The sequence below is a fragment of the Crocodylus porosus genome, unplaced genomic scaffold, assembly GCF_001723895.1.
Source record: "Crocodylus porosus isolate Cpor-Errol unplaced genomic scaffold, CroPor_comp1, whole genome shotgun sequence".
NCBI classification, from domain to species: domain Eukaryota; kingdom Metazoa; phylum Chordata; order Crocodylia; family Crocodylidae; genus Crocodylus; species Crocodylus porosus.
In genome coordinates, this window is record NW_017728911.1 from 30084860 (window position 1) to 30109013 (window position 24154).

A 24154-nucleotide genomic window follows, 5' to 3' on the forward strand; every position below is an offset into this window, starting at 1 on the left:
TCATCACCATGGTCCCAATGATGATGACCTGCAAGTGATGTGTCAAACTTAAGTTATTTGACTGTGCAGAAATCTGATCAGTGAAGGTGTGGAAAAACTCAGAATTCTCATTTTAAGTGCCCTCTACACTTTAAGTGTATAGATCATTACAAGTTACATCTCTAATCAGGAATGCACCTTTCTTGGAAAACTCATACTTTAAATCAAGATCATGCTATAAAGGGAGAATGCATTGTGCTCAAAAGTATACAGTAAAAAAAAAAAACAAAACAACCAAGGAAAACTCCAGGTGAACTACCCCTCTCTCCAATAATCAACCTGTAACCATCTGTTACTCACCAGTTTGGTCATTTAAAGGCAGTATTTCCTCCATTGTCTCACATATAGACAAATAAATGATGAGTGGCACTGTATTTCTGGGGTTAACACAAGGGGAACCTAGCATCAGAACACAGTTGATTTTAAACCTCTCCTTGACCCCCAGTACCCACATTTTCCATTTAGGTACATTTTTAGATTATAAGGGTTATTCTGAATGGATCACATGCAGCAGGTACCCCAACTCAGGATACCTAAGTAACCCATATAGGAAGACACAAATGAGTGGCTGCTGATATCCCCAGCAGAACCAGAGTGTGCAGCCCATATTGCTAAACACAACAGGAACTACCTAGGAAACACTTGCTAACGCATTAGACCTCAATCTCAGCAAAGAGAGCCAAAAAGGAAGCAGTCCAAGGAAATCTGAAAAACGCCCATTTTCAAAACACGTATTTTAATTGGAGAAACCCTTTTTCCTGTTCTTTTCTTATCAATTCTTGTGGGAAAAGATCAGTACCCTTCACAGGTAATACGCAACCAACTAAAATGCTTGCGCACCAGGCATTTAACTAAACCACTGGCCGGGAGACTAAGCTATGTGAAGAAAGAAGTATGCAAACCCATTCAAATATATCTTGCTCCAATTCAGCTTTATGCACAAGTGGAACCAACTGCCTCTCTTGGGCCTGAAAAGTTCAGTGCTTCATAGTCCAAGCCCATAAATGTCTTTGTAGATTATAAATATGCAAATACAGTTGTAAAACTCTCACCCGAAAAAGATGAGATAAATAATTTTCTTGAAGGCTCCCTCGACTCAGCTCTTAAAAAAAAAAAAAAAAAAAAAAAAAAAAAAAAAAAAAATACTTGACAAGGCCATTTGTGAGTAGTTGGAAAATACCACCACTAAAAAATTCCTATTCGGAACAAGCTAGAGAAACTTCTTTTATTAAGCCCAAAATGGTCCACTAGTGAAAAGCCTGAAACACTGACTATAAAACCAACACTATATAAAGCAGATGCAGACAACACAAAGAGCAGCAGATCTATATTTTGCAACTCCAATCACCAGCCAGCTCCCTGAAAGCCTACACGTGTGAATTAAGCTCTATTTATAAATCCTTGACTCTTTTTTTTAAATGACCTTAATATAGTACAGTTTTTATTTTGTTTCTATTGAACTTAGCAACAGGAAGCTGTGTCACTCCTTCTGCAGCAAACTTTCCATTCTCCTGACACTCCCAGTTCAACACCAGCTAATCCAGATTTAAAAAAGAGAAAAAGAAAAAAGGCAAGAAACCAAACCAAACTATACACCAAAAAAAATAAATTCCCTCCTTCCCCTTCCCTCGAATCCAAACATACCACCAAATGTGTGCTGTGAAAGATGCAAAACAAAAAATAAATGTAATGCTCTTTTTGTTCCTCTTTTGAAATGCATGTGGCCTGGAAGAAATAAAACCTGGGGTGTGTCCTTATTTGCATTTCTCTAAATATATCTTTACATACAAGCAGTCACTTAGAGATTAATCATGAAAATTACATGTAATAATGAACAGATTATGAAGTCAGCACCTTTGCATTCCAATGACGAGACAATTTTCTAATCGGAGAACACGCATCCTCAAGAAACCCACTGAACTAACAACTGTAGACACTAAACCTAAATCTCGTAAAAACAAAGTAACCCTGGTTGTATTATCAGCCTTGGCAAGAAGATCCTGCAGCCCAAACAGCTTCACTCTGTGATGAGCAGCAGTCTCTGTGCTCCACCCTGTGATGTTAAGTCATCTCCGTAATGTTTTCTATTATAACATTAACTTCTTAATCACAAACTCGTGCACAAACACAGCTGTTGCAAAGCATCACACGCACACACAGACTTCGAATGGTTCTGTCTAACTAACCCTTCTGAACTATTCTCTAGAAAGAAATGGCCACATGCAAGTACGGAAACTGCCTCCAAACACACCGGGAAAGATAACATCAAGAAAGCTTGCCTGCAACAGAGCAAAACATAGGAAGGCTGGTTTATACCGCAGCTCAGCCAAACTAGCCTTGCATTTATTGTTTTAAGAAATTCTCAGAAATGGCTACACATGATGGTGACAGAAACTCTTTAAACCCAACATAAACCCAACTCCACTTCAAATTTCTTGCTTGCTTGCTGTTATCACCTCCCCTGCATATTGTAGGATTTATTTGCTTTTTTCTCTCTCTCTCATTGCTCATCACAAAACAACAAAGTAATCTGCCCAAGGACAAAGTCCAGAGCAAAGCTGGTCAGACCATGCAAGTGGCTCCCAGCTTCCTGCCCAGGGCACTGGACTACAATATACATACACTCATCTAATATGTTCTATACCACGAACAGCAGCAACAGCTTTCCCTAGCATCTTATCCTCCATAACTTTGGACAGCTGCAGGCTGCTGGGAACTGAATGGCCTAAGTGATTCATACATTAGGAAACAGCCAAAGCAGTTTAGCATCTGTCTTCTGATGTTTTCCTTCTTTCAGCTAAATACTCTTTAAAAACAGAAAAGTTCTTTTAAAAAGAAGCAATGCTGTTTTCAGCAGGTTAAAAAGGAAACCCACAGTATATAACTAAGTTTAGTCTCACCAAGGCGGGGCAAGAGGAAATCAGCTGATCTTCTACAGGAGCCAGGACGTTTCTTTTTAAAACACTGCTGGTTACAAAAGAAAGAGTGTACTCACTTACCATTCCTTCAGAAAGGGAATTCTCTCTGAGGTCCTTCAGAAAATCCAGCTCGTCTTCAGTTTTCATCTCCGCCGCTCCTGAAAGCACAGAAGGTTTGCAAAGCACATTTCAATAAAATCCCTCCAGTGCCACTGAAGCTCTTTTGTTTATTCAAGGCATTAAACAAAAAAAATCAACAAGTGTTAGTTTTCTTTTCAGCAGCTGCTTTCATTCCCAGCTTTGCTCCTTGTTTGCTATTTGTTTTACAGTGATGGTGTCTATCACTGAAGGAAACTATGAAATGTCAATGAGTACCAGGAAACTGCCAAAAGGCTCACACACTATCTACACTATGCTACCTCTGCGTATGTGTGCACACAGGAGAAGGCTTGGCTTCCAACATTGCTGTTGCGTGATAAAACAGTATATATTTATTTTTCTTTTCTTACTTAACTTGGACAAAAGTGGGAAGTTTTCGCAGTCGGGATTAAGTGTTTGTGCTACTTCTGCAATGCATTTCTTTTCTCTTTGTCCTGAAGCAAGTTGCTTAGGTCCCAAGATTAAAAATCCATCGAGTCTCTAGCTGACCTTAAGAATTATTTGAACAGGGAACAAGGATTTTTAATTCCCAGTGACAATGTTGATGGAACCGAAAGGCAGACGCTCTGCCCCCTGCTCCCTCTCCTTAGCAAGCAAAGATGCAACCCTCCATCAGCTGCCACTGCATTCAAGTCGCTCTCTCTACATTTTCCTAGCTTAAAGGCAGTCTCTAATGAGTTCTAAAGAGGCCCTTTTTAAAGTGAATAACCGTTTTTATCCTGTGACACTTCCTGAGATTTGGACTTAAACATAAAAAAAATCAAAATAAAGAAATAAATTCTATAGACCCAGGGATAACAAACTAACTGCCTTGCAGATGGTGAATGGAGTTTTGCTATCCCCTTCCTTATGAGTTATGAAAATATCACTCTCGTTCCACAGATGTGGATGTGGGGGTACACGCAGGTAAAGTGATTTGACCAACACCACGAAGTTTATCAGTGGCTGAGCTAGGTGACAGAGCCCAGCTCCCCACGTCTCCTAATCTTAACCCTGAGGCCATTCTTCCTCTGTATCATTTGTTCCTGAGCACTACATTAATGAACAGGAGGGTTTAAAAAAAAAAAAAATGTTGCTTTTTTTTTAATAGACGTTAATTTGTAGTGAGATAATCCATATATGCAGTGGCCCCAGAAAACTGAAGTCCTATTTTAAATCAAAAGTATTGCAAAAGGTAATGGACCACTGGTGGTTTTCTAGTGCAACCAATATAGCTTTAAGGTCCTACAGACATTTTGACTATGTTCATACTTCTATTCAGAGATAAGCTGAAGGTTGCCTTTGACTACCCTGCACTACACAAACGACCCTTCCCCACTTCCATCACCTGGCTCTTTCATCCACAGGAAGCAGAGGAGAGTAGTTGGTAGACTGAATCCTATTAGGGGTGTGCTAGGCAGGAGCAGGAAAATTGAGCAGAGCTCTTCCAGGAATCACCAGTCTGGTCTCTCCTCTTGTGCTGGCTCCCATTAGGGGAAATCAGAGAGAGGAAACGGGTACAGAATTGCCCCTGGCAGACTGCCTCTGTTTCCATCTTGCTCAGCTGTGATAAATACTGAACTGTAGTCAACAGGCTACAGAAAAGCTCAATCTCAGGTTCTGATGCTCAGGTCAGTGCCTGGGGGAAGGCTGAAGAGTGTTTAATGTAGATGGTCAGCGGGCCTGGCAGTAGGCTTAAGCAGCACGGCACACATGCTTTGTTGCGTGTTAGGCTAATCCCCACAAAATTACTGATTACAATGCTGTGCTGCTCTGACAGGAAAGGATGAGCTTACGGGGTGTTGATAGAGAACCTCCTAAAAACTGGAACCAGTTAAGCAACTTTCCTACGGCTGTGCAGTCATCACTCAGGGGACTTGAGTTAGCTGACAAAATAGCTAGTGACCAATTTATTTAACTATAAGAGGGGTGCAGCCAGCAAATTTTGCTCCTCCCATTCAATCCCTTGAAACACGATATTAGAAAAGATAAATGCAATGATAATGGTCCCAGGAACCGGCTGGTAGGAAGTGACAATTTGCTAAAGCCCAAAAATGCGTGCCTTGACTTCACCATTGTTTAGGGTCTGGGGTGTATCAGCAAAGAACTGTTTGCAGGCTGGAAGAGGGAACAGACTGGTCCCAGGAAAGTTAGAGGGGAGGTATGAGACTGGGAAGGAACCATCTGATTGCTAAAACACAGCCATGGGTATCAGAAAATCAGGATTGCATTCTTGGTTCTGCCACAGATTTCTTGCATGGCCTTGGACAAGTCACTTATTCTCAGTGCTTTCCTGTCGGTGAAACAGGGATACTGAGTATACTTCCCTCTTCACAGAACAGTTGAAATGATACATTCACTGAGGTGCGTAAACCATGCTGAGGTGCTGTAGAACAGTGGTCCCCATCTTCACTGCTTATGACCAACAATACTAAAGTAATAATATGCTGCACACAATATCCTACCTGGCTCTCTGTCAACTCCTGCATTATTCTTTTTTAAACTTCCTGTGCTTCCAAACAACCTCAAAGGGTCTCTTTCCTGCGTAACATGTTGCCCTCACGCCAGGGATCACTGTTGTATAGGATGCAAAGAATGTATCAAACCTTGCCCCCACTAAGACCTAACCTTAACGCCATGGTCCTCAGTTTACTGAAGTCATGGACGTTTCCTTTATCAACCTCATCATTACTGTGAACCTACAGGGTGTCATAAGCTATACAAAAATGTAAGGTTTTAATATGATAAATCAGTGTCTGACAACTCATTACATATTAGCTCTTACACTTGACAAGTCTAACCTGGTCTTTGTGAGCTTCCAAAGACACCACCTGAACAGCACGGGCACACGACACGGACAAACCAAGCGTTGTGCTCTGTACTGATGGAACATCAGTTCTGGCAAAATTTCCGAGAGGAAAGTAAACCACTGGCAGAAGGACGTTTCTGCCGGTACAGCTTTCCTCTCCTTGAGAGGATTCGCCAACACTGCTATGCTTGGGATGTGGGGTTTTTTCACATTGCAAGGACAAAACTTCGCAGCGTAGACTTAGCCCCAGGCCAGTGTGCCTTGTTACCTGTGCCTGATGCAAATCAGATCAAATGAAATGCAAAACTTTAGAACTCCTGGTTCAGAGATGATGCCTTTTATTAGATCACCTAAGAAATCATCTCTGAACCAAGAGTTTGAGAGTTCTGCATTTCTTTTTGTCTCGCCCCAACACGGCTACCAAATGCATCCCTGAATCTAATGTGCATAATTCCAACTACTTACATGGAAAAAACCCATTCCTTGGTTGCAATTCAATGCTGATTAAAACACTCAACCCTAAATGCCACATGAGGCTCTCCTCTGTGGAGCAATGAGACTTTTTTTTTTTCCCCCAAAGAGATTCTCCTTGACCTCACTGGGACCACAATGAATATCTGTTTTGGACAATGCCTTGTTTTTATCTCGGGGCCAGCGAGGGCTCTAAATCTCCACGATGCCGATCATATGAGAATCTAATGAGACAAAGAAGCAATGTCACTGAGTGCAGTCATCAAATGCTTCAAATGAAAAACATGTACCTAACCCTGCATATTTCACCGGGGAGCAAAATCAGTTGATTGCTTATCACAAACTGCGCTAGGAACAAAAACACAGTGATGCGGGTCTCTGGAAAGTAGCAACCTGATGTGGGGATATTTTGCCGGACACCAACCCATCCTGTAAGCAGAGGATTCTGGCGCCCGCCGCTGGGCAACAGTTACTTCTCTGCAACCACAATACAAATATTAGCATTTCTTGGCAGGTAGGAACAAGTCTTGCCAATGAACAACCAGCAAGAAAGAGTACTGCTGTGAAGGTGTGAAGGACTCGGCAGTACCGGTGTGGGTCCGCTGACAAGATAAAATTCCCCAGGTGAGTCAGGCACCTGCCCAGGCAGAAAAATAAAAGGTGCACATGATAATAATACGCTGCCTGAATGTGCTGCTGGGTAGAATTAATGTAGATCCAGCCCAGCTTCCTGGTTACAGCAGAAGGATTTCAGGCAGCAAATCCAACTGTAAACTCCGATTCATAGCATCTGCTTCTCTTCCTTTTAATCTGTCCTGCCTGCACTCCAGTGCCATTACACTGTGTAAACTGATCCAACAGCTCCCTAAGAGAAGCCATTCTAGCCAAATTTTTTCTTAGTGCAGCTTTATATTCTGGATAAACAACTCTTCCTTATGGGTAGGACTGGACCATTACATCCTAAATCCTTGTTTGTAATGCGCCTTCACATACTTTAGATCTGTAACAAGGTCGCCTCTCCGTTTCCTCTCGTGTACCCTGATCTGACAGAAAGCTTTAGTGCTATGAAAAACGCAAGCTGCTTTTTTCATTGTTGATACTAGTCTCTCACACCATTTCATTCTTTGCTCTTTGGATTTCCAGATATGAAATCATGCATGAAAAACCTGTATATCTAATCGCAGGTGCAGAGTTAAACCTCCGCTAACGAGCCCTAGACGGCAGAAGCCTCAAAACAAGCAGCTCCCAGAAGAAATTAACACTCCTGGGGATCGACTTACAGCCACTCCCAATCTACTGAAATGTCAACCTGCCACCGTGCAAAAATAGGATTTTTTTTTTTTTTAAAAGGAGCTTTCTGATTTACATAAACAGCCTGTTACACAGCAATTATTGCCTTTCCATGACTAATACAACTCGTTAAACTCCCGCACCCCAAAAAGTACCGTCTGCTAAAATAAGTCTCCTACACACCTCTACTTGAGAATAACTGGGGGAGATTGGGGCGAGGGGGTGAATCTCTTCCTTTTTTATGCAGGAAGAGGCAGTCAGGTGTTTATGTGGTTTTGTATTTTCCACCTTTAAAATTTTGGCAGTTGTTCTACTCTGGTTATTTTCTTTGATGTTCCTAACTAGCCTTCTGCTTTGTTTTAAGCTTCTTAGAGAAAAGATACACCTTGCCTATAGATTCCTTTTAGCCAAGTGAACAGTGGCAGACAGCCCGACTGTTCGCATATCACACCAGCCTGAACAGGTGGAGTACACAGCCTGAACTGAACTAGCTCCACGCCAGGCTAGCTATTCACCTACAATCTCAGTCCAGACAAAACACAGAAAGGTTTTAGGTTTGTTGGGCTTTTTGCTCCATTGTTTCCTTATTTTGGAAGGGGGAGAGGAGGTTACCTTTAGACGCTTTCTACTAGTTCTCCGAGTTCAGGGACCACCTCTGACCAAGCTCTCCCGACGCAGTAACTTATCTCCAATAACATCATTCATCGGAGTTCCAGGATCATCTTGCTTCCTGGTTTGTTATACCGAGTGAAGAATGAGTCTGAATTCCAGCACTGCTTAAATGCACTGGAAAAGATTGCTTCTTTGCTCTACGATGGCTTCACAGGCAGGAAAAGAGGGTGGTGTGGGCTGAGGGAGGAGGAGGAGGGAGGTTGTGCTGTCTTTTTTAAATGACCTAATACCACCAATTAGGCAGCTGCGCTGCTTCCTACAGAAGGACACTCACAGCTGCTCCACTGGACTAGAAAGGAAGCTTTAATGCAACACTATTCTGTTCTCTGGCTCCACATTAGCAAAGCATAAGGAGCAGGGCTGAAAGAAATGTTAAAATTAGCACTAAGCAAAAAAACTGGAAGGTGCCTGGCCTAACAGGAAGGGTGCATCTGCAGTGCATAACAAAATCTGGGCATTATGCTGCCCTTTAACTGTTCACTTTCTTAACATGCAACTTACCTGTTACAGATTCTTCCAGAAATATTTTGGCATAAATATATGCCTGTGACTATGTTTTTATTTTGAGGGTATCCCAGAAGCATGGACTTCAGCTTTACCTTTAATAAACAAGTCAGATTTCTCCTCTCTGCAGAGGCCCTCTCCATATCTGCCTTCCTCATCAAAGACAGGTCTCTCCCATCCACTTCCCTAGCCATAAAGGTTGGATTTTCATTCTTAATAAATACAATGCCATTTAAATAGGAGACGCTTCCTCAGCCTCGCAAAGGGTGTTTGTGCCCGAAAGCTTGCTAAGAAAAATTCTCCTAACTATTTGAGTTGGTCTAATAAAAGATATTGGATTTACCCAAAGAACCTTGTCCACCTAAGCCCAGTGCGATACAGTTCCTTCCTTCCCCTGCCCATGAAACGCCACATGCACGTAAGCCTATAAAAAAAGATAAGGAAACATCTTATTTTCCTTACCTATAACAAACTCAGATGCCAGCATTCCTGGACTTGTATCTCCCTTGGTTAGGTCACCAAATGGCAAACTTAAATCCATTTCTCTGTCCAGCATGGCTCCTATATTTACCACAGCTTGGGGTTCGCTCTCTGTTCCTTCTGCAACAGGTACATCTTCTGGTTTCTTAACTGACGGTTCAAGTGAACAGGGTGCCTCCCCTGAAGAAACGAATGCATCAGGGCCCTCTACTCCTTCTGTAATTTCATCTAGAGAAAAGCCATCACCATCGGGAACAAAACTCTTTTCTCCCACATTTTCCAATGGCTCGGCAGCGTTTAAACTCTCTGAACACAATGAAGGAGGTGCTACAAATATAGCTTTGTTCTGCTCTTCTTCATCTTCCTTGAGCTCAGCCAAGATCTCTTGGGCCTCTTTCACTTCTGACCTAGCTTCACTCTCACTGGCCAAGCAGATGGTGTCTGAGCTGGAGTCACTATCACATGTGGCTTCTTCCACAATGGGCTGAAGTGATACCCTGGAAAGTACATTGTCCATATCCCCTTGGTCTTCTGGATAACTTGTTACTGGAGATCTCTGGGCCTCCTCTAGTGGTTCCATATTCTCACAGGCAACAGAAGAGGTGGTCAGTCCCAAGGCCTCCTTTAATTCTGTGTGTGCACAGCTTCCCTGTAGAGCTGGGCTGAGATCGCATTCTTGGTTCAATGCTGTGCTGGAAGGCCAGTCATCCTTCGCATCTTGTGATCTGTCCTCCAATACAGACTCTTGTGTGATACTTTCCCCGGCATCCGCTGCCACATTCTCAGTTGCCTCCTGATGAGAGATTTCTCCCTGCAATCCAGTGTCTGCAGTACTATCACTCACTGCAGGCTGCTCACCCTGATTGCAAGCACAGGATTTCACAACAGCAATGCCAGGTTCCTTGGACAAGATGCTTCCTCTGCCAAATGTCCCACTTTGGTCCAGCTCCCGACTCGGCTCGGGGCTGTTCCTCTCAGCTGGCTGCAGGAGCCTGCACTCGGAGTTCTCCTTTTCCCCGAGATCTGGGGGCAAATTAGTTTCTGTGGTTACTGTGCCATGTTCAGAACTGCCCTGTTCAGCAACCACTGCCGTCTCTGCTACTTCCTGGTTTTGTTTAGATTCCTTATTATGAATTGCAGAGGGTGTGCCTATTAAATTATCCTGTATAGACTCTATGTCCTTGGCACACGAGGATAATTTAGGATCGTTATCATGCATGCATGCCTCCCATCCAGAAGGTGACACTGCAGCACCTGTCTCCTGACTAATTGCGTGGCCCTGCTGTGTATCTTCCCTAAATACAGGATAGGCAAGTGGTCCCATTTCTGCAGTGACCCCCTCCAGTTCTGAAGTGCTTTCTGGAGTCAGTGCCTGGCTTTGCAGAGGCCCTTTTTCTGCCAAAACCAAGCCTCCTTCATGTGGAAGGTGTGAATCAAGCTCACATTTGCAAGCTGCAGCAGCCTCTGGATTTAAGCTGTCACTTAGTTTGTCTTGCTCAACAGCTTGATGAGCAGCATGGCAATTGCCAGCAGCCCCCTGGCCTCCATCTGCAGTATATGAGGTTCCTCTGCTGCTCATAGTTTCAGTTCCCGACATCTCCACGAGTGTTTTGAGGCTCTGCTCCACTTCAGCTGCTAACTCACCGACCTCGTGGTCACATGCAGACTCGGTAACAATTTTATCAGGCGTGCCAAAGGCACCCTGCTTGGCATCAGCGCTGGGATGACCGTCATGTGCGTGGTCACTCAACTCCAGCTCGTTCAGCTCAAGAGCCAGACTTCCATTGTCCACCTGCACCCCATGCTCACAGCTCTCGCTATTGTTAACTTCCAGGACAACCAGATCCTGCTTCAATACATTCTCTGAAGGCATTATCTCACTCATTGCCTGAAGCTCCTGTCCAGCAGCAGTCACACTCTGCCTCTCCTTTACAACAGGGGCAACTTGACCTGGGTCATCTGAGAAGCCATTCATTGCCGTTTCAGCCTGCAAGTCTGCTATACCCTCCTTGCTAGTCTCCCCAAGGCCATTTGGGAGAACACTAGCATCAGCCCTTGCATTTGCAGTGTCCTGGGCTTGCATCACCTGCATGACCACACCTTCAAAGGCAGCATCACTAACGCCACCAAGCAAGGACTCAGCTTGACAGATCAGCTCCTCACCTGTTGGGAGCACTTCCTTCAGGCTTGCAGCTCTGGCACCCCTTGCCTCAGCACTTACATGTTCTTCATGCTGCTGTACTGGAGAGGGAACTCTAGTCCCCGCACAGTTCTTACATTCGGACTGGCCCATGGCCACATCCACGCCCTCCCCGGAAGTTCGGGGTTTGCTTGCAGTTTCAACTGTGGTAACAGGGCTTTCAGTTGCGCACTCTTCGGCACTTTGCGCTTCCCGATGGCTATTATCTCTGTCGCTCAGGCTGGTTTGATCCAGAATAACTCCAGTGGATGTCATTCCAGTTTCCTCATTTGTATTTCCACAGGATGGAAGGCTTGCAGCACTGTTTATTCCAGGAGCTGGGCTCAGTGTGCAGGCATTTTTATCTGATGCGGCTTCAGAGTCTACAATAGAGGCTGGCCCCTCCTCTTCCTTTTTACTCAACAAAGCTGTATTTTGACTTTCTGAGGAACACCCCCGGCTCTCTGTGCTCACCACACTCAGCAAATCACCTGACGTGTCATTAAGCACTCCCAAACTCCCACCGTCACGTTCATCCTCTTTGTGGCAGGAGGGGGCCAAGAACTGCCTTAAATCCAAGTCAGCTGTGGCAGAGGGTCCTTCTTTGCTGACTTCTGTCACCATTTCTTCAGAGTTGTGGGTTACAATAGCCTGCTGTCCTTCCATTTGTCTTCCTTTACTGCAGTTATCCTCAGAAGTTCTTGGCTCAGACTCTGGCTGCTGCTTTGCATTCTGAAAAAGGGAAATAAAAATGATCGCTATTTGTTTTGCAACATGCCACACTCTAATAGTGAACACATTGATTTAGCTGACCCTTAAACCTTAACAAAGTACATAGAATGATATATGCCCCTCTCTCCATCTCCATGCGTATATCCATTTGCATTTACAAATTGTGTCATAAAAGGAAACTATTATTTTCATATCGTGCCAGTCAGAGATACTGAAGGTTACTGCTCAAATAGATTCAAGCTAGGTGAACAGCAAAATTTGCCCATTTTTTTTAAAGTATGTAAATGACACACATCTGAATGCACAATTTGGTGTCCAAATGGTTCGTGTAATGCTGTCCAGGAGAAGCTCAGGGCTGAACTGTTGTGGATCATTCCCAGCTTGTATATACCATGGATCTTCCCTTCCTGACCCGAAGAGGATCACTGTTAGGCATGGTCCACAGTGTGGGAAGTTCCACTTTCAGCACTGCCTAAATATCAAATTTTGGCTGAATGATCAAAACCCCTATTGTGAAGAGTGTATGCAACTAAAATACATAGACTTTATTTCCTTACCCCAAATAAAAATTTACCAGTAAAACTTCCAGCAGTCAGTGGCCCCTCACAGTTTAAATGCACTGCATTTACAGGATTTTTTATATACCACTGATCATCTAAGTATTCAAGTATAGCTACCTATAAACTAGAATCTGGATTCTCAAAGCCCTGGGGTTTTCAGCCTCATTTCTGCTTTGACAAAAAACAGCTGAGACCATTATCAATTATTACATAAGACTTAATAGTTTACAACTTTGTAGTTTAACAAGCACATAAGCCTCAGTCCAAAGCTCTTTCCCTCCGGTAGCTGTGGTTAGGTCTAGTGGCAATGGGAAGGGCCATTCCTCTCCACAGAAAAGCCCCTTAGTAAAAGTATGTCCTAGAAGTAGATTCAACAGCCTCTCCTCTGTTCCAAGTTTTAATGAACTTAAGCATGGCTCACTGCACAGATGCCTCAAAATATTTCATCAAAAACAATCTGAGGGAAAAGTGGCCAACACACTCATCTATGGAAAGGGGGCACCAACAATTTGAAAATTAAGCATTCAAGGAAAACAGCTTCTTTTACTGGGTTTTTGCATTTCACGTTAATCAGTTTCCTTTATGGTTTGGCTAAGATAACGTAAGGTATTTTCCAGGTCCAGAAGAAGTAAAATTCCATAAAGGAGGAGCAGAGATGATAAAAGTTTTCCTAAGTATATGGGTAGTAGGTTAGATACTGTACCATTAAGACACCTCTGGAGGCTGTATTAATATGAGGGCCATATGTTATAATGCCTATCTTTGACCTACTACTTTCAATATTCACAGAAATCTCCTGTACTACAGTTGGTAGTGGCAAACTGCTAACTTGTACCATTATTGGAACGTCTGGCATTTGCAACTGAAGCCTACCTTAAATAAAAGTAATCCTCTCCTTTGTGTGCTACAACCTAGCACAGACCCCCAATCTTGCAATGCAATGAATGCAAGGTGGATGCATGGTAGATACGCAAGTGAATAAGAGGTGGTGGGCGTTAACCGACAGATCTGACATCCTGCGTTGATACAGAAGCCCAAAGTGTTTGACCCCTGCTCTATAAAAAGCAAAATCACAAGGCTAAACCATTTTGGGGGCATTATTTGGTGTGCAAATGAACATGTTCAAATGGAGTGTTTAGCTGCCTGGTAGCTGTAACTGCAGCAGTCCATAGGGAATGCTCTACTGATTCCCAGCCAACACAGATAGATACAAACAACACTGACACTTGTTCTGGAACAAGATTTTGGACCGGAGTGGGGTCGGATCCCTCACGTCCTTGCAGTGAAGTCACAGTGCTGATAGACAGAAAAAATAGAGCCTTTCCTAGAGGAAGCCAACTGCCTTTCAACTGACCCTGAATGAACCTAAATGAAATAATTGCAGGGCTGCTTTCCAAATTCAAATCAGATTAGATGTGAAGTAAAGCAGGGCTGGAAAAAAAAAATCTAGTTTTTCTGATTTCATTGTCAGACACAATATGCCCATCCGGTATTTGCATTATCAATGAGAAATGAACTTGGTACGTTGGCCACATTTTACTGTCATCTGGTGGGAAGTGGAGGTAAGGTGAAGCCATTCCAAAGTTAGCATTGTTTTACCACTCGTATCAGCAATTTCTGTGAAAATCCAGAGACATTAACACTACACGTTCAGACAGGTGTGAGGGCTGTTGTTCAGAAAGATCAGTGTGTTAATAGTATCCTGGTTAACTGACCAATATTCTTCCTACCTCTCAGAAAAGTTATTGTTCTCTTTCTTTGCATCTTAACGAATGGGGTGCGCTGTGTATAATCCTACTAGGCAAGTAGGATTATACACAAATATACAACACAGATCTCTGGAGGGAATGGTGGATGTGCAACAAAAACTGAAGGGTTCTATAGAAGTTGTAAAATCCCAGCCTGCGTTTTGCATTCCCCTGCTGTCCCTAAAGAAAGAGGCTCTGCGGCAGCTACATTTAAGTATTGACAGTTGACTCTTCAAAAGCCCTGGCTTTTGATCTAACATGGCTCCCAATGACTCCAATAGGAACAGGCATGGTCACCTGCTAGGTTAAAGCCCAGTGCTTTAATGGGAGAGAGAAAGAAGAACCCACTGTGAACTCATTCAGGGCCGGACAGAAGTGAAGTCACTCTCAGAAACCTGTATGGAGGTACTAAGAGGATAGGTGAGTTTTCATCAAGGCTCCTCAACTGGAGCACTGCCTCCTGCCTGATTTTGTTCTTCCAAACAAAGAAACATCCCTGCCCTCCTAACCCTCCATTAACTCCAACCAGTTCCAGAAGCCATCTCATGCTCCCTGCCCAGTGACCCAACCTCCCCGCAGGGAGCAGCTCTGTGCTTCAAACGCATCTCCTTGGCCCTCATGATGTGACCTTCCTCCTGCTAGCTGGTTCCTGGCCCAGAAAGATGACTCGGGAGCTGGCAGCAGAAATAAGCAGGTTACATGAAGAGGGAAGTGCTGGGAGAGGTCCTGACCCAGCTCCACCTCCCAGAAGGACGAAACTTTCCCTCCTGTGTCCTCACAGTCCCATTAGCAAGACCCCATAGCTCACCTGAGCCTGTATAACGTAAAAGTCAATGGCATCATTTGTAACGCATACGTGAGCACTGCCTGTATGGCAAAAACAGCCCATTACCATTCCATAATTGCTATGGCCCCTTTCTCACCGTGTGCCGGTGGGTTTTTATGCATTTCTGAAGCCGCTCTACGTCATTCTCCAGGGCAGCCTTGGCTCCATTCTTGGCTTCAGCTGTCAGCGTGTAAACACTCAGCCCCTGGTGGTATTTCACACAGCAGTCCCCCGAGTGCACAACATGAGACAAAGTGCTCCAAGAGTCAGGCTCGCCAGCATCTTCTCTGAAATAAAACATACTCGAGTTAATATATACACAAGGCTGAAATGTTGTGTCGCCGTGACATGCAGACTGTTCCTCCGCATGGACAGTCATTGAATCGGTGACCCAAGGAAAACAAGACAGTACAGGCTCCAGGGCCAGTGGACGCACCCACACACACCCCAATCTTGGCACAACACAATGAACTTGAGTTCAGAGCTAGAGTCAGTGACAAACTCCACTTCACATGGTCCTTCCAAATCTTGTACTTAATTCAGCAACAGACCCAGTTTTTTCCAAGCGCTAAGAGTATGTCAGCAAGCAATGATGAAGGGCATAATCACTTTTTAAAGTGAACTTAATGTAGGGGAAGGAGGCCAAATTGGCAGCCACAGAATGAAAACATTTTCCTGATTCCTGGAACAAAGGCAACAGGAAAATGAACAAGGAGGCAACAATTTCTATGGCATATACAGCCTCCCCCAGGTATTGGACTGACAATTTTAGCTTTAAAAAAATCCAGCATGGGAAAATGGTGTCTCATGTTAAATCTTCATTCGTGCAATGTTTAAAAAACTAGAGCTCAACTGTATTCCAGTATATATAAAGAGAACATATTATGAGTCAAGGTGCTATCACATTAGTCACACTACTTCACACCACGATCACACAGTCTGAAGGATGGAGAGACATCCAACTATGGACTTTCCCATCCCTGTTATGTTCAGATATCACACAAACTGGCACAGGTTGTGAGCTGAAGCAGAGTAGAAAAAGTGGAATAGGACTTACACAATGGTTCAGCTATTTCTTAAACAAGAGCCTTTGGTCAAACACTGGACCCTAATTCTGCAAATATTTGTACAAGTGCTTAGCTATATTAACATGACTAGTCTCACCAACTGCAATGAGACAACACTCATACTTAAAGGGGGGGAATGTATAGAGTGAATACTTCCGTAGTTTTCCGTTCACTTTGTTCCTTCCCCGACCCCTCTTTAAATGTTTCCTTCTGAATTGAAAATGAGTTCAAGGAACTACTTGCACATCATCCTCTTCATTCAGAAAGAAGCACTTTGCATTACAGGACAGACTGGGGTTCCTCCTGTACACCACCCACCTGAGGACCTAGGGTACCCCCAGTGCCCCTCATATTGGTTATCCATACTATGAGCAGCTGGGCAATGGAGGGCTCTTGGCTTTATTGCCTGGGAGTCAGATTAGCTTTGGAAAAGGTTCATTTTGACTGGCAAGAAAGGCATGCTCTTCATTTGAGTTGACAGAGATGAGGTATGATTCAAGGGAAGACAAAGCAGTTTTTAGTCCTCGTGCTTGTTTGGAGGCCAAGTTCACAGCCTAGGTTTTATCTTGACCTGTCAACATGGGTAAAAACCACCAACTGCCTTGTCTTCATGAAGCTGGTATCTCATATTAGATAATTTAACTGAAGAAGATACCATTTCTTCCCCTGCTAAAGGAAAGGCCTGAGCTGCTCTCTTTCCTGAACTACTTCTGTAACCCATGTAAAGAGATAAATGACTATCATAAGAAACTCACTTGAAGAAAAGTGGAAAGCAGTTACACCACGGGGTACTGAAACAGCTAATCTGCATGTTAAAACAAACACCATCTCGGGCTCTGAAGCAGAGCGGTAACAAAGCAGCAGATCTCTTCTCCAGATTGGCAGCAGGTAAGGTGCTCGTTAGGGTGGAGCAACCCACAGCCAGTTTTACACCAGAAAATATAGTGCAAAGAACAACCTTATACTGGGCAGTGGCTAACTAACTACCAGCCCGAGTAGATTTTGTAACCTCTGATTTCTGTGACTCATTTAAATTTTAACTATGAATTGTGGAAATCAAGCTCAAAATAAGTGAGCCTAAGTTGCCTCCCATTTACCATAAGGTAATTCTGTGGACTTCACTGGAATGACTCCTGATTTATGGAGAAGCAGCATCAGCATTTCTGTAAAGAAACAGAAGGCAGAGTACAGCTCTAGTGACTAGGGTATCAACCAAATATCAAGTCACTGAAATCCAAGTTAACTGAGTTATTAAAAGCATGAGGTAGCTGAATAAATGGCTCTCCTCTACCAAGGAAACACAGACAGTTTTGTCTCGACTATTTTCCTTTCCAGCTGTCATATATGAGAAATCACTGTACTTAGGGCAGCTTTCAGAACACAATCAAGCAGTCACCGTGAAAAAGCATATTCACCAACTCATGAGAGTAATCACTGAGATTAAAGAGAATAAAGCGCAGCAGCCTTTGTCAGCTTCCCATCAGCTTCGAGTGCACTTATAAAAAGTATCTTCAGACAAAGAATCTGCAGAATCCACGAGTATAAAGGAAACCAAATGACTTCAAAAGCCTCTGGATTCAGAGATGAATTGCACACAAGCACGCAGGTCACCAGAATAAAATGACTACACCTACCTCTAATACAATTTTGCACCTTCAGACACATGCCAGACCGATCAAATAATTACTTTAAAATACAAAGCAAGCAACTTCTTCCCTATGCAAGTGTCAGGATGCGTGTCCAGACAAACCTTTCCAAAGCGCAGCTGAATCTTCCAAAAGGCCTACCAACTTCTCAGATCCATGCCATTGCACAGGACTTCAGGCTTAGCTGCCATTTACAGTCACTTTGCCTATCACTACAGTAAGCAGAGAGGCAATTGAGGGCTCTCATTTATAGTTCACATTTCACAAATTTCCCCATTAAGGACACTGCTGCAACTGAGGTTAGCGAGACTGGTCTTAGAAGAATTTGCTATGCAATATCAGTAAGTAAGGGTGATGGTTATAACCCTGGGTGCATAAGGTGCACATGTGCACACACAAACAGATACCTGTGCCCACAGACAGATGTTTCTCAAGTACTCAGATTGTGTAAACAATGCATTTTGCTCGCTTGCTCATAATCCTTCATCCCCACTATGTCCCTCTAACATCTTGCATGCAAACCCCTGGATTTTCAACAGGACATGACACGGCGTTTCTAGAAGAAATTGTGCTCTTTATGTGAATTCATTTTAGACTGTCTGACCAAAAACCCAACTCATTTTCACAATTATCAATTGCTGTGTAACTGTGTGCAAGCGTGCTACCAAGTTGTTATGCCAGCAGATAAAAACATTTACGCATACATTTTTCATTGGTCTAATAAAAGATATCAGATTTACGCAAAGAACCTTGTCTGCCTATGTCCTTGGACCAACACGGCTACAACCTATACCCCTTCAAGCATACATGCATTTCAACTATTTAAATATTAGGTTGTTTTAATAGATGCATGTACAGACCTGGATGCCAGAGCTTTAAAAGTCCTGTTTTCACACACCTGTAACTGTAAAACTGGAGCACTGAAGAGAAAACACCAGCGGCCAGGAAAATGTGCGTCTTTCTAAAACTTTAATTTTACTGAGTCAATCCTTTCCTGGGCTTTCCCTTTTCCTCAGCCTCCTAGAAGAATGTTTGAAGACAGAAATGAATAGATATTTCCATCAAAGCAGATGTGGAAAATACTTCTGTAAGCCAGCTGCAGGCAGCTCCTTCATTTCGAAAAGCAAGGCAATCAAAGCTCATCGTTTACATTCTTCTCTTCCATCACGTCTGCACCGTGTGTGTCCACACTACTGTTCCTGCTGGGGCAACCTCCTTGGACTCGCTGCTTGCCTTGCTTGGACCGAAGTCCTGGTCAGATTAAAACATTTTCTAAAACTGAGGAAGTTATTCTCCTCGGGGAGGAATATCTTTGCGTGGAGAAGGAAGAAACTTTACAAAATTGTCTTGCAGCTATGGAAACGTGGCTCAGATCAGCAAGCAAGCCCAGATGGGAATGAGAGGAGAACCAAACAATTACAAATCACTGCTGCCACCAACACTGGTTGCCTGACCCTGACCTACACAGTCCAAGAAATTAATGAGACTGGCCATGCCCCAGTTTAGCTGGCGTATTTGAAACGTAAAACATCACAACATTTGCTTATCTCCAAGTCCTGTATGTGTGGATCATTTGTTCTGTCCCAGTGAAGGAGGAACTGGACACCACCTCAGCAACAAAAGACTGAATGTCATGCAACAGAACGTATAGGGCAGCTCTGTACCAATACTGTATCCAGCACTGGAAAAAGACAAAGTCTGTAGCTATACAGCAAGTGCTAGAACTTCCTGTCAGTACTGACAAGATATTTTTATAGAAGGGGAAGACGAGCGTGGAGAAAGTGTTCAAAGACGCACTTGCAATTGGACGCTAAGATCCTGAAGCCAAAACTGAACCACAGAAATCTGGAAATCTAGTATGTAGACAGATTTTCTAATACACAGCTAAATAAAAACCCATAGACAAATAGAAGAGAAAAAAGAACGTTGTGTTAGGAAGTACTACCTTGTGCCTTACTTAAAAAGAAGAAGAAAAAAAAATCATGAGGGACAGAGACCCTAACGTGCGATTTCCTGGGGAGTTCCCCTTCCGGACTCCAGAGCGGGGCTTTGATTTAAATAAAGCAAATGTAGTGCAACCGTCAACTCACACGGATGTCTTGCATGTCTCATGATAAATGATGATTTTTCTGTAAGCCTCTTTTGCTACATTTTTTTTTTTGATAAGGTTCCACTGCTTGTTGTGAAGGAAGTGAGATACGAACGCTTCTACCTCTAATATAAGAAGACGGAGAAAAAACACCAATTCATTTCAACTGCATGGTTTTAAAGCAAACAGTTCTCTCCCTCTCTTAAATTTATTTATTTATTGCTTGGCTTTGCTCTGGATTAAACTCCAAAGAAACTGTCCCATACTAAAGGCTAAGATCAGTAGCTCCTGTAACACAATGTTGAAGTTCAGTCAGTGTGGAACTTGAAAACAGCACTTCAATAAAGCTCGCAGCTAAGTCCCTTAATCCTGAAATTCAGTTTCCAGATTTACAAAGCTAGAGTGTCACTAGAATTTGAGGACTCCGAATTAGAGATGTCAGCGTTACTGTCAAGCCAACGTTCCCCCAAATCTACCGCATGGTGGTATGAGACCCTAGAGTATCCCCTTATTTTTAAGAGTGGACTCTATTGCATGGATACTCTGAGTGCATTTTTAAAGGTAACAGCTAAAATTGTTGGATCACCATTTTTCTTGGAAGTACCTTCACTCTTAAGATGACAATCCACTGTCCCCATTATCAGAACACATCCAGACATGCCACAGGCACTCAACTTACCTACACCTAAAATATGATACCAAATGAACTACAGAGAGACACCCTTAGACCTACAACGCAAGGGAACTTGAATACTCCAGAGCGCCATTTTCAAAGAATTTGTCTATAATGGCTTAAACAAACTTAAACCTGGTGTATCCAATTATAGATGTCAGGGTTGGAAGGGACCTCAAAGATCATCGAGTCCAGCTCCCTGCCCCAGGGGCGGGAAGTCAGCTGGGGTCAAAGGATCCCAGCAAGATAAGCATTCAAACATTTTTTGAATGAGGCCAGAGTAGGTGCCTGCACCACTTCTGGAGGGACACTATTCCAGGTCTTGGGGGCTCAGAGAGTAAAGAAAAATGTTTCAAACACATTTGATGGAGCAGCAACAAATAAATGTGCATCCTCCCCTCCTCAAAAATAACCTGAAGAAAGCCCCGCATTGGAAAGCTTGTCTAACCTTATCCCAACTATGTAGTTGGTCCTTTAAAATGTTATCATATTTTACGGTAGAAAGAGATAAAAAATTGACTTGTATAATGATGACGACTCATCTCGCATCTCTTATCATACTGCACATGGAAGTTAACAGATGTGGAGGTGAATTTGGACATTATCCTAAATTTTGACATGTGCAACCAGCGCTTCTCAATGAAAGATGAAACAATAAACAAACAGTTTTTGAAGTGCAGTATCCTGTAACTTGGAAAATCCTCAAACCACTGATCAAGTCTCAGGCAAACTATAATCCATGTGAGAAAGAAAACTGGGTTTCCAACCCTTCTTTAATGAAAATTCACAGACCCACCTATCGTCAGAGAATATGCCCAATTATTATCACAGCAAATCAAACTATCCTTCCTCGGCTCTTCCAACCAAGCATTTTTCCATCTCAATGTGGGCTGTAAAATAATAAAACTCAACTCCAATACTGGTATTAAATATACTTGCCAGGCAAAACAATTCACATACTCTGCATTCCATAAGGCAAACTGCCTCTTAAATTATTTCTTCCTGTGGTTTATGTTTTCATATTTTCCACTAGCTTATATTCAAAAGGCTTGGACTTCATGGAGTTCAGGTCCATGGATCCAAATCTACAGTCTTTGCCATTTTGAGACCCATCACAAGGTCCCAAAATACCCCTGTTAAAGGGAACTACCATATTTACCCCAAAACAAGACCCCCCTGCAAAACAAGTAGATTCTATACATAGAAAACGTATACATTTGTTATAATCTTCCACGTATATGATCCAGTTATTGGAGATTTGTCTTCAATTCGTCTCAACTATCATCACACCAGGGAAAGCAGTGGCAGACGGGCAGGCAGTACGGAGGCAGGTGGTAGGGGAGTTAAGTGCCCTGACCCTTTCCCCCTCCATACATTACCACCTGCCCCCCCCACCACTTACCCCCCTGTGGTGCCTGCCCCACCCCATTCCTATGCACCCCAACTTCTGCTGCTCCCCCCTCCTCTACTGCTGTGGGGCTGGGCAGGGGCCAAAACAGCCCCTCGACTTGGATTCAAGACAAGGGGTTTCCCCATCAATGTTAAACTGGGAGCGAGGGAGTGGTCATCTTATATTAGAGTACATGCAAAAGCAAAGGAGGAGGATCACTACATTTTTCACAGGTTAGGGTCTTATTAGAAATTTAGGATGTGCCTGTGACCTGCAAAAATTTGAGATGAGATCTAATGGAATGCATCCCCTATCATCTTTACTACAGAGCAGTGATTCACAGAGCGCAACTATGCCCTGACATGCCTTGGGATCCTTTCAAGGGCGTCATGAGTGTGCCAGTCAATGTTAACAGTGTTAGGTGTAAAAATAAGTTTAACAAGAGAAGCTCAGAGATTTGAAAGCAGAATCTGTTGAGTCAAAAACATTCTGACCTGTTGTGGTCTTGCTGAGTTCTCTGCAACAGAAGAATTGCTCTATTATTTTCTGTAGTCAAAAAACAAGTGAAACCTAACAGCTGGCATTTTCCAAGGGTGCCTCAAGTCTAAAAAAGGTAGAGAACCATTGGTACAGAAGTACAGCAATGGAGACAACCTCAGCATGTATTGTTGTACCCGTGTCATTAAAAAAAATCTCTAATAAAAAAAAATGAGCAACATACAATGGGATCTGATCCTGCTGCCAGACGCACCTACGTTCTGGAAACAAGTCTGACCACAGGCTGCGTTAGAGCTCTGCAAAAGGCAGAATTTTGTCTCCCTCCTACCATTTTAGCCACTTTTGATGAAACAGGATCATGCTAAGTCTGAATCTCTGAAGATCAATAAACTTAAATATCTTCCTTTAACCCCCCCCTCCCCTTTTCTGCCAGATTTGATCCAAACAGTGCAGCAAAATGAGAACAAGGAAGTGCAACCCATGTGTGCCAGGAGACCAAAGAAGTTCTTGGAAACCACTTGTTTACACTACCCTACATGCATCTTGAAATGGAAATGGCCTATCACAAAAGTATCCGGGTCAATCTGTACTGCAGGTTTTGATAGCTTTATAGTTTCATTTCCTACCCCACCCGTCCCCCATCTCTGGGTCCTCCCCTCAGTATTTAGTAGCTTCTCAAGTCTTTCACGCTCTTTGGGTGACAGCACCAAGCACATCTAGGCTTGCTTGACGACCTGATGTGCCACAAAACAAACTTAAATCATTATGTCCTTTTCACAGCTTACCAAATCTTCTTGCACCCCTTCATTTTACTCCTTCTCAGGAATGCATTATGAGAGCTTTATCTCCTGGTATATCTGGTTTCAGAGATTCCTTCCCTGCAAGGAAAGCATGCAATTCTTCTTCTTTTAACTGTCCACTGATATGCCTCCTTCTTAAGTTGTGTAAGCATACTAAAGAGCCAGTGGAGGAAGGCAATGAGTGATAAATACTGCAGTCACACTTGGGGAGGTAGAGTAAGGGCATAAAAGGGTAGTAAAATGTGAAGTTGTGGAGGAGTATTTCCTTCATGCTCCCCTGTTCTTGTACCTACCTTACCCTCTCCCTAAGCTGCAAGCCTTCTCTTCGCCTGAACAAAATGGCACATTAGCAGCTCAGCATTTCTTCCAGCTAAATGAGAAATACCATACTTACCTGAATACAAGACAAGATTTTTCCTCTAGTTGGCAAGGAGGAAGAAACCCTCATCTTTTAACTGCATACAAGAAAACCTCATTGAATACACTGGCTATCATTAAACTGCTGCCAAAAGCAACATGTGCTCAGTAATGGAAACCAACTATGAAGTTGATTAAATGCAGCCAACACTGAGCATGACTAGAAGACACCTGGACTGTACTGGGAAAACATGCTGATGGGAACTTT

At 43.2% G+C, this 24154-nt stretch overlaps 1 protein-coding gene across 4 annotated transcripts in view; it reads right to left on the reverse strand.

Annotated features, from left to right (window-relative positions):
* AKAP13 (A-kinase anchoring protein 13) overlaps positions 1-24154 on the reverse strand; it is a 243484-nt gene that overhangs the window by 123199 nt on the left and 96131 nt on the right. For all 4 annotated transcript variants that reach the window (XM_019533755.1, XM_019533754.1, XM_019533753.1 and 1 more), the window contains exons 6-8: positions 15464-15653; positions 9304-12232; positions 3039-3115 (exon numbers count right to left, since the gene is read on the reverse strand). In XM_019533755.1, the coding sequence (XP_019389300.1) occupies positions 3039-3115; positions 9304-12232; positions 15464-15653 (3196 nt within the window). The remainder of the gene's footprint in view (positions 1-3038; positions 3116-9303; positions 12233-15463; positions 15654-24154) is intronic.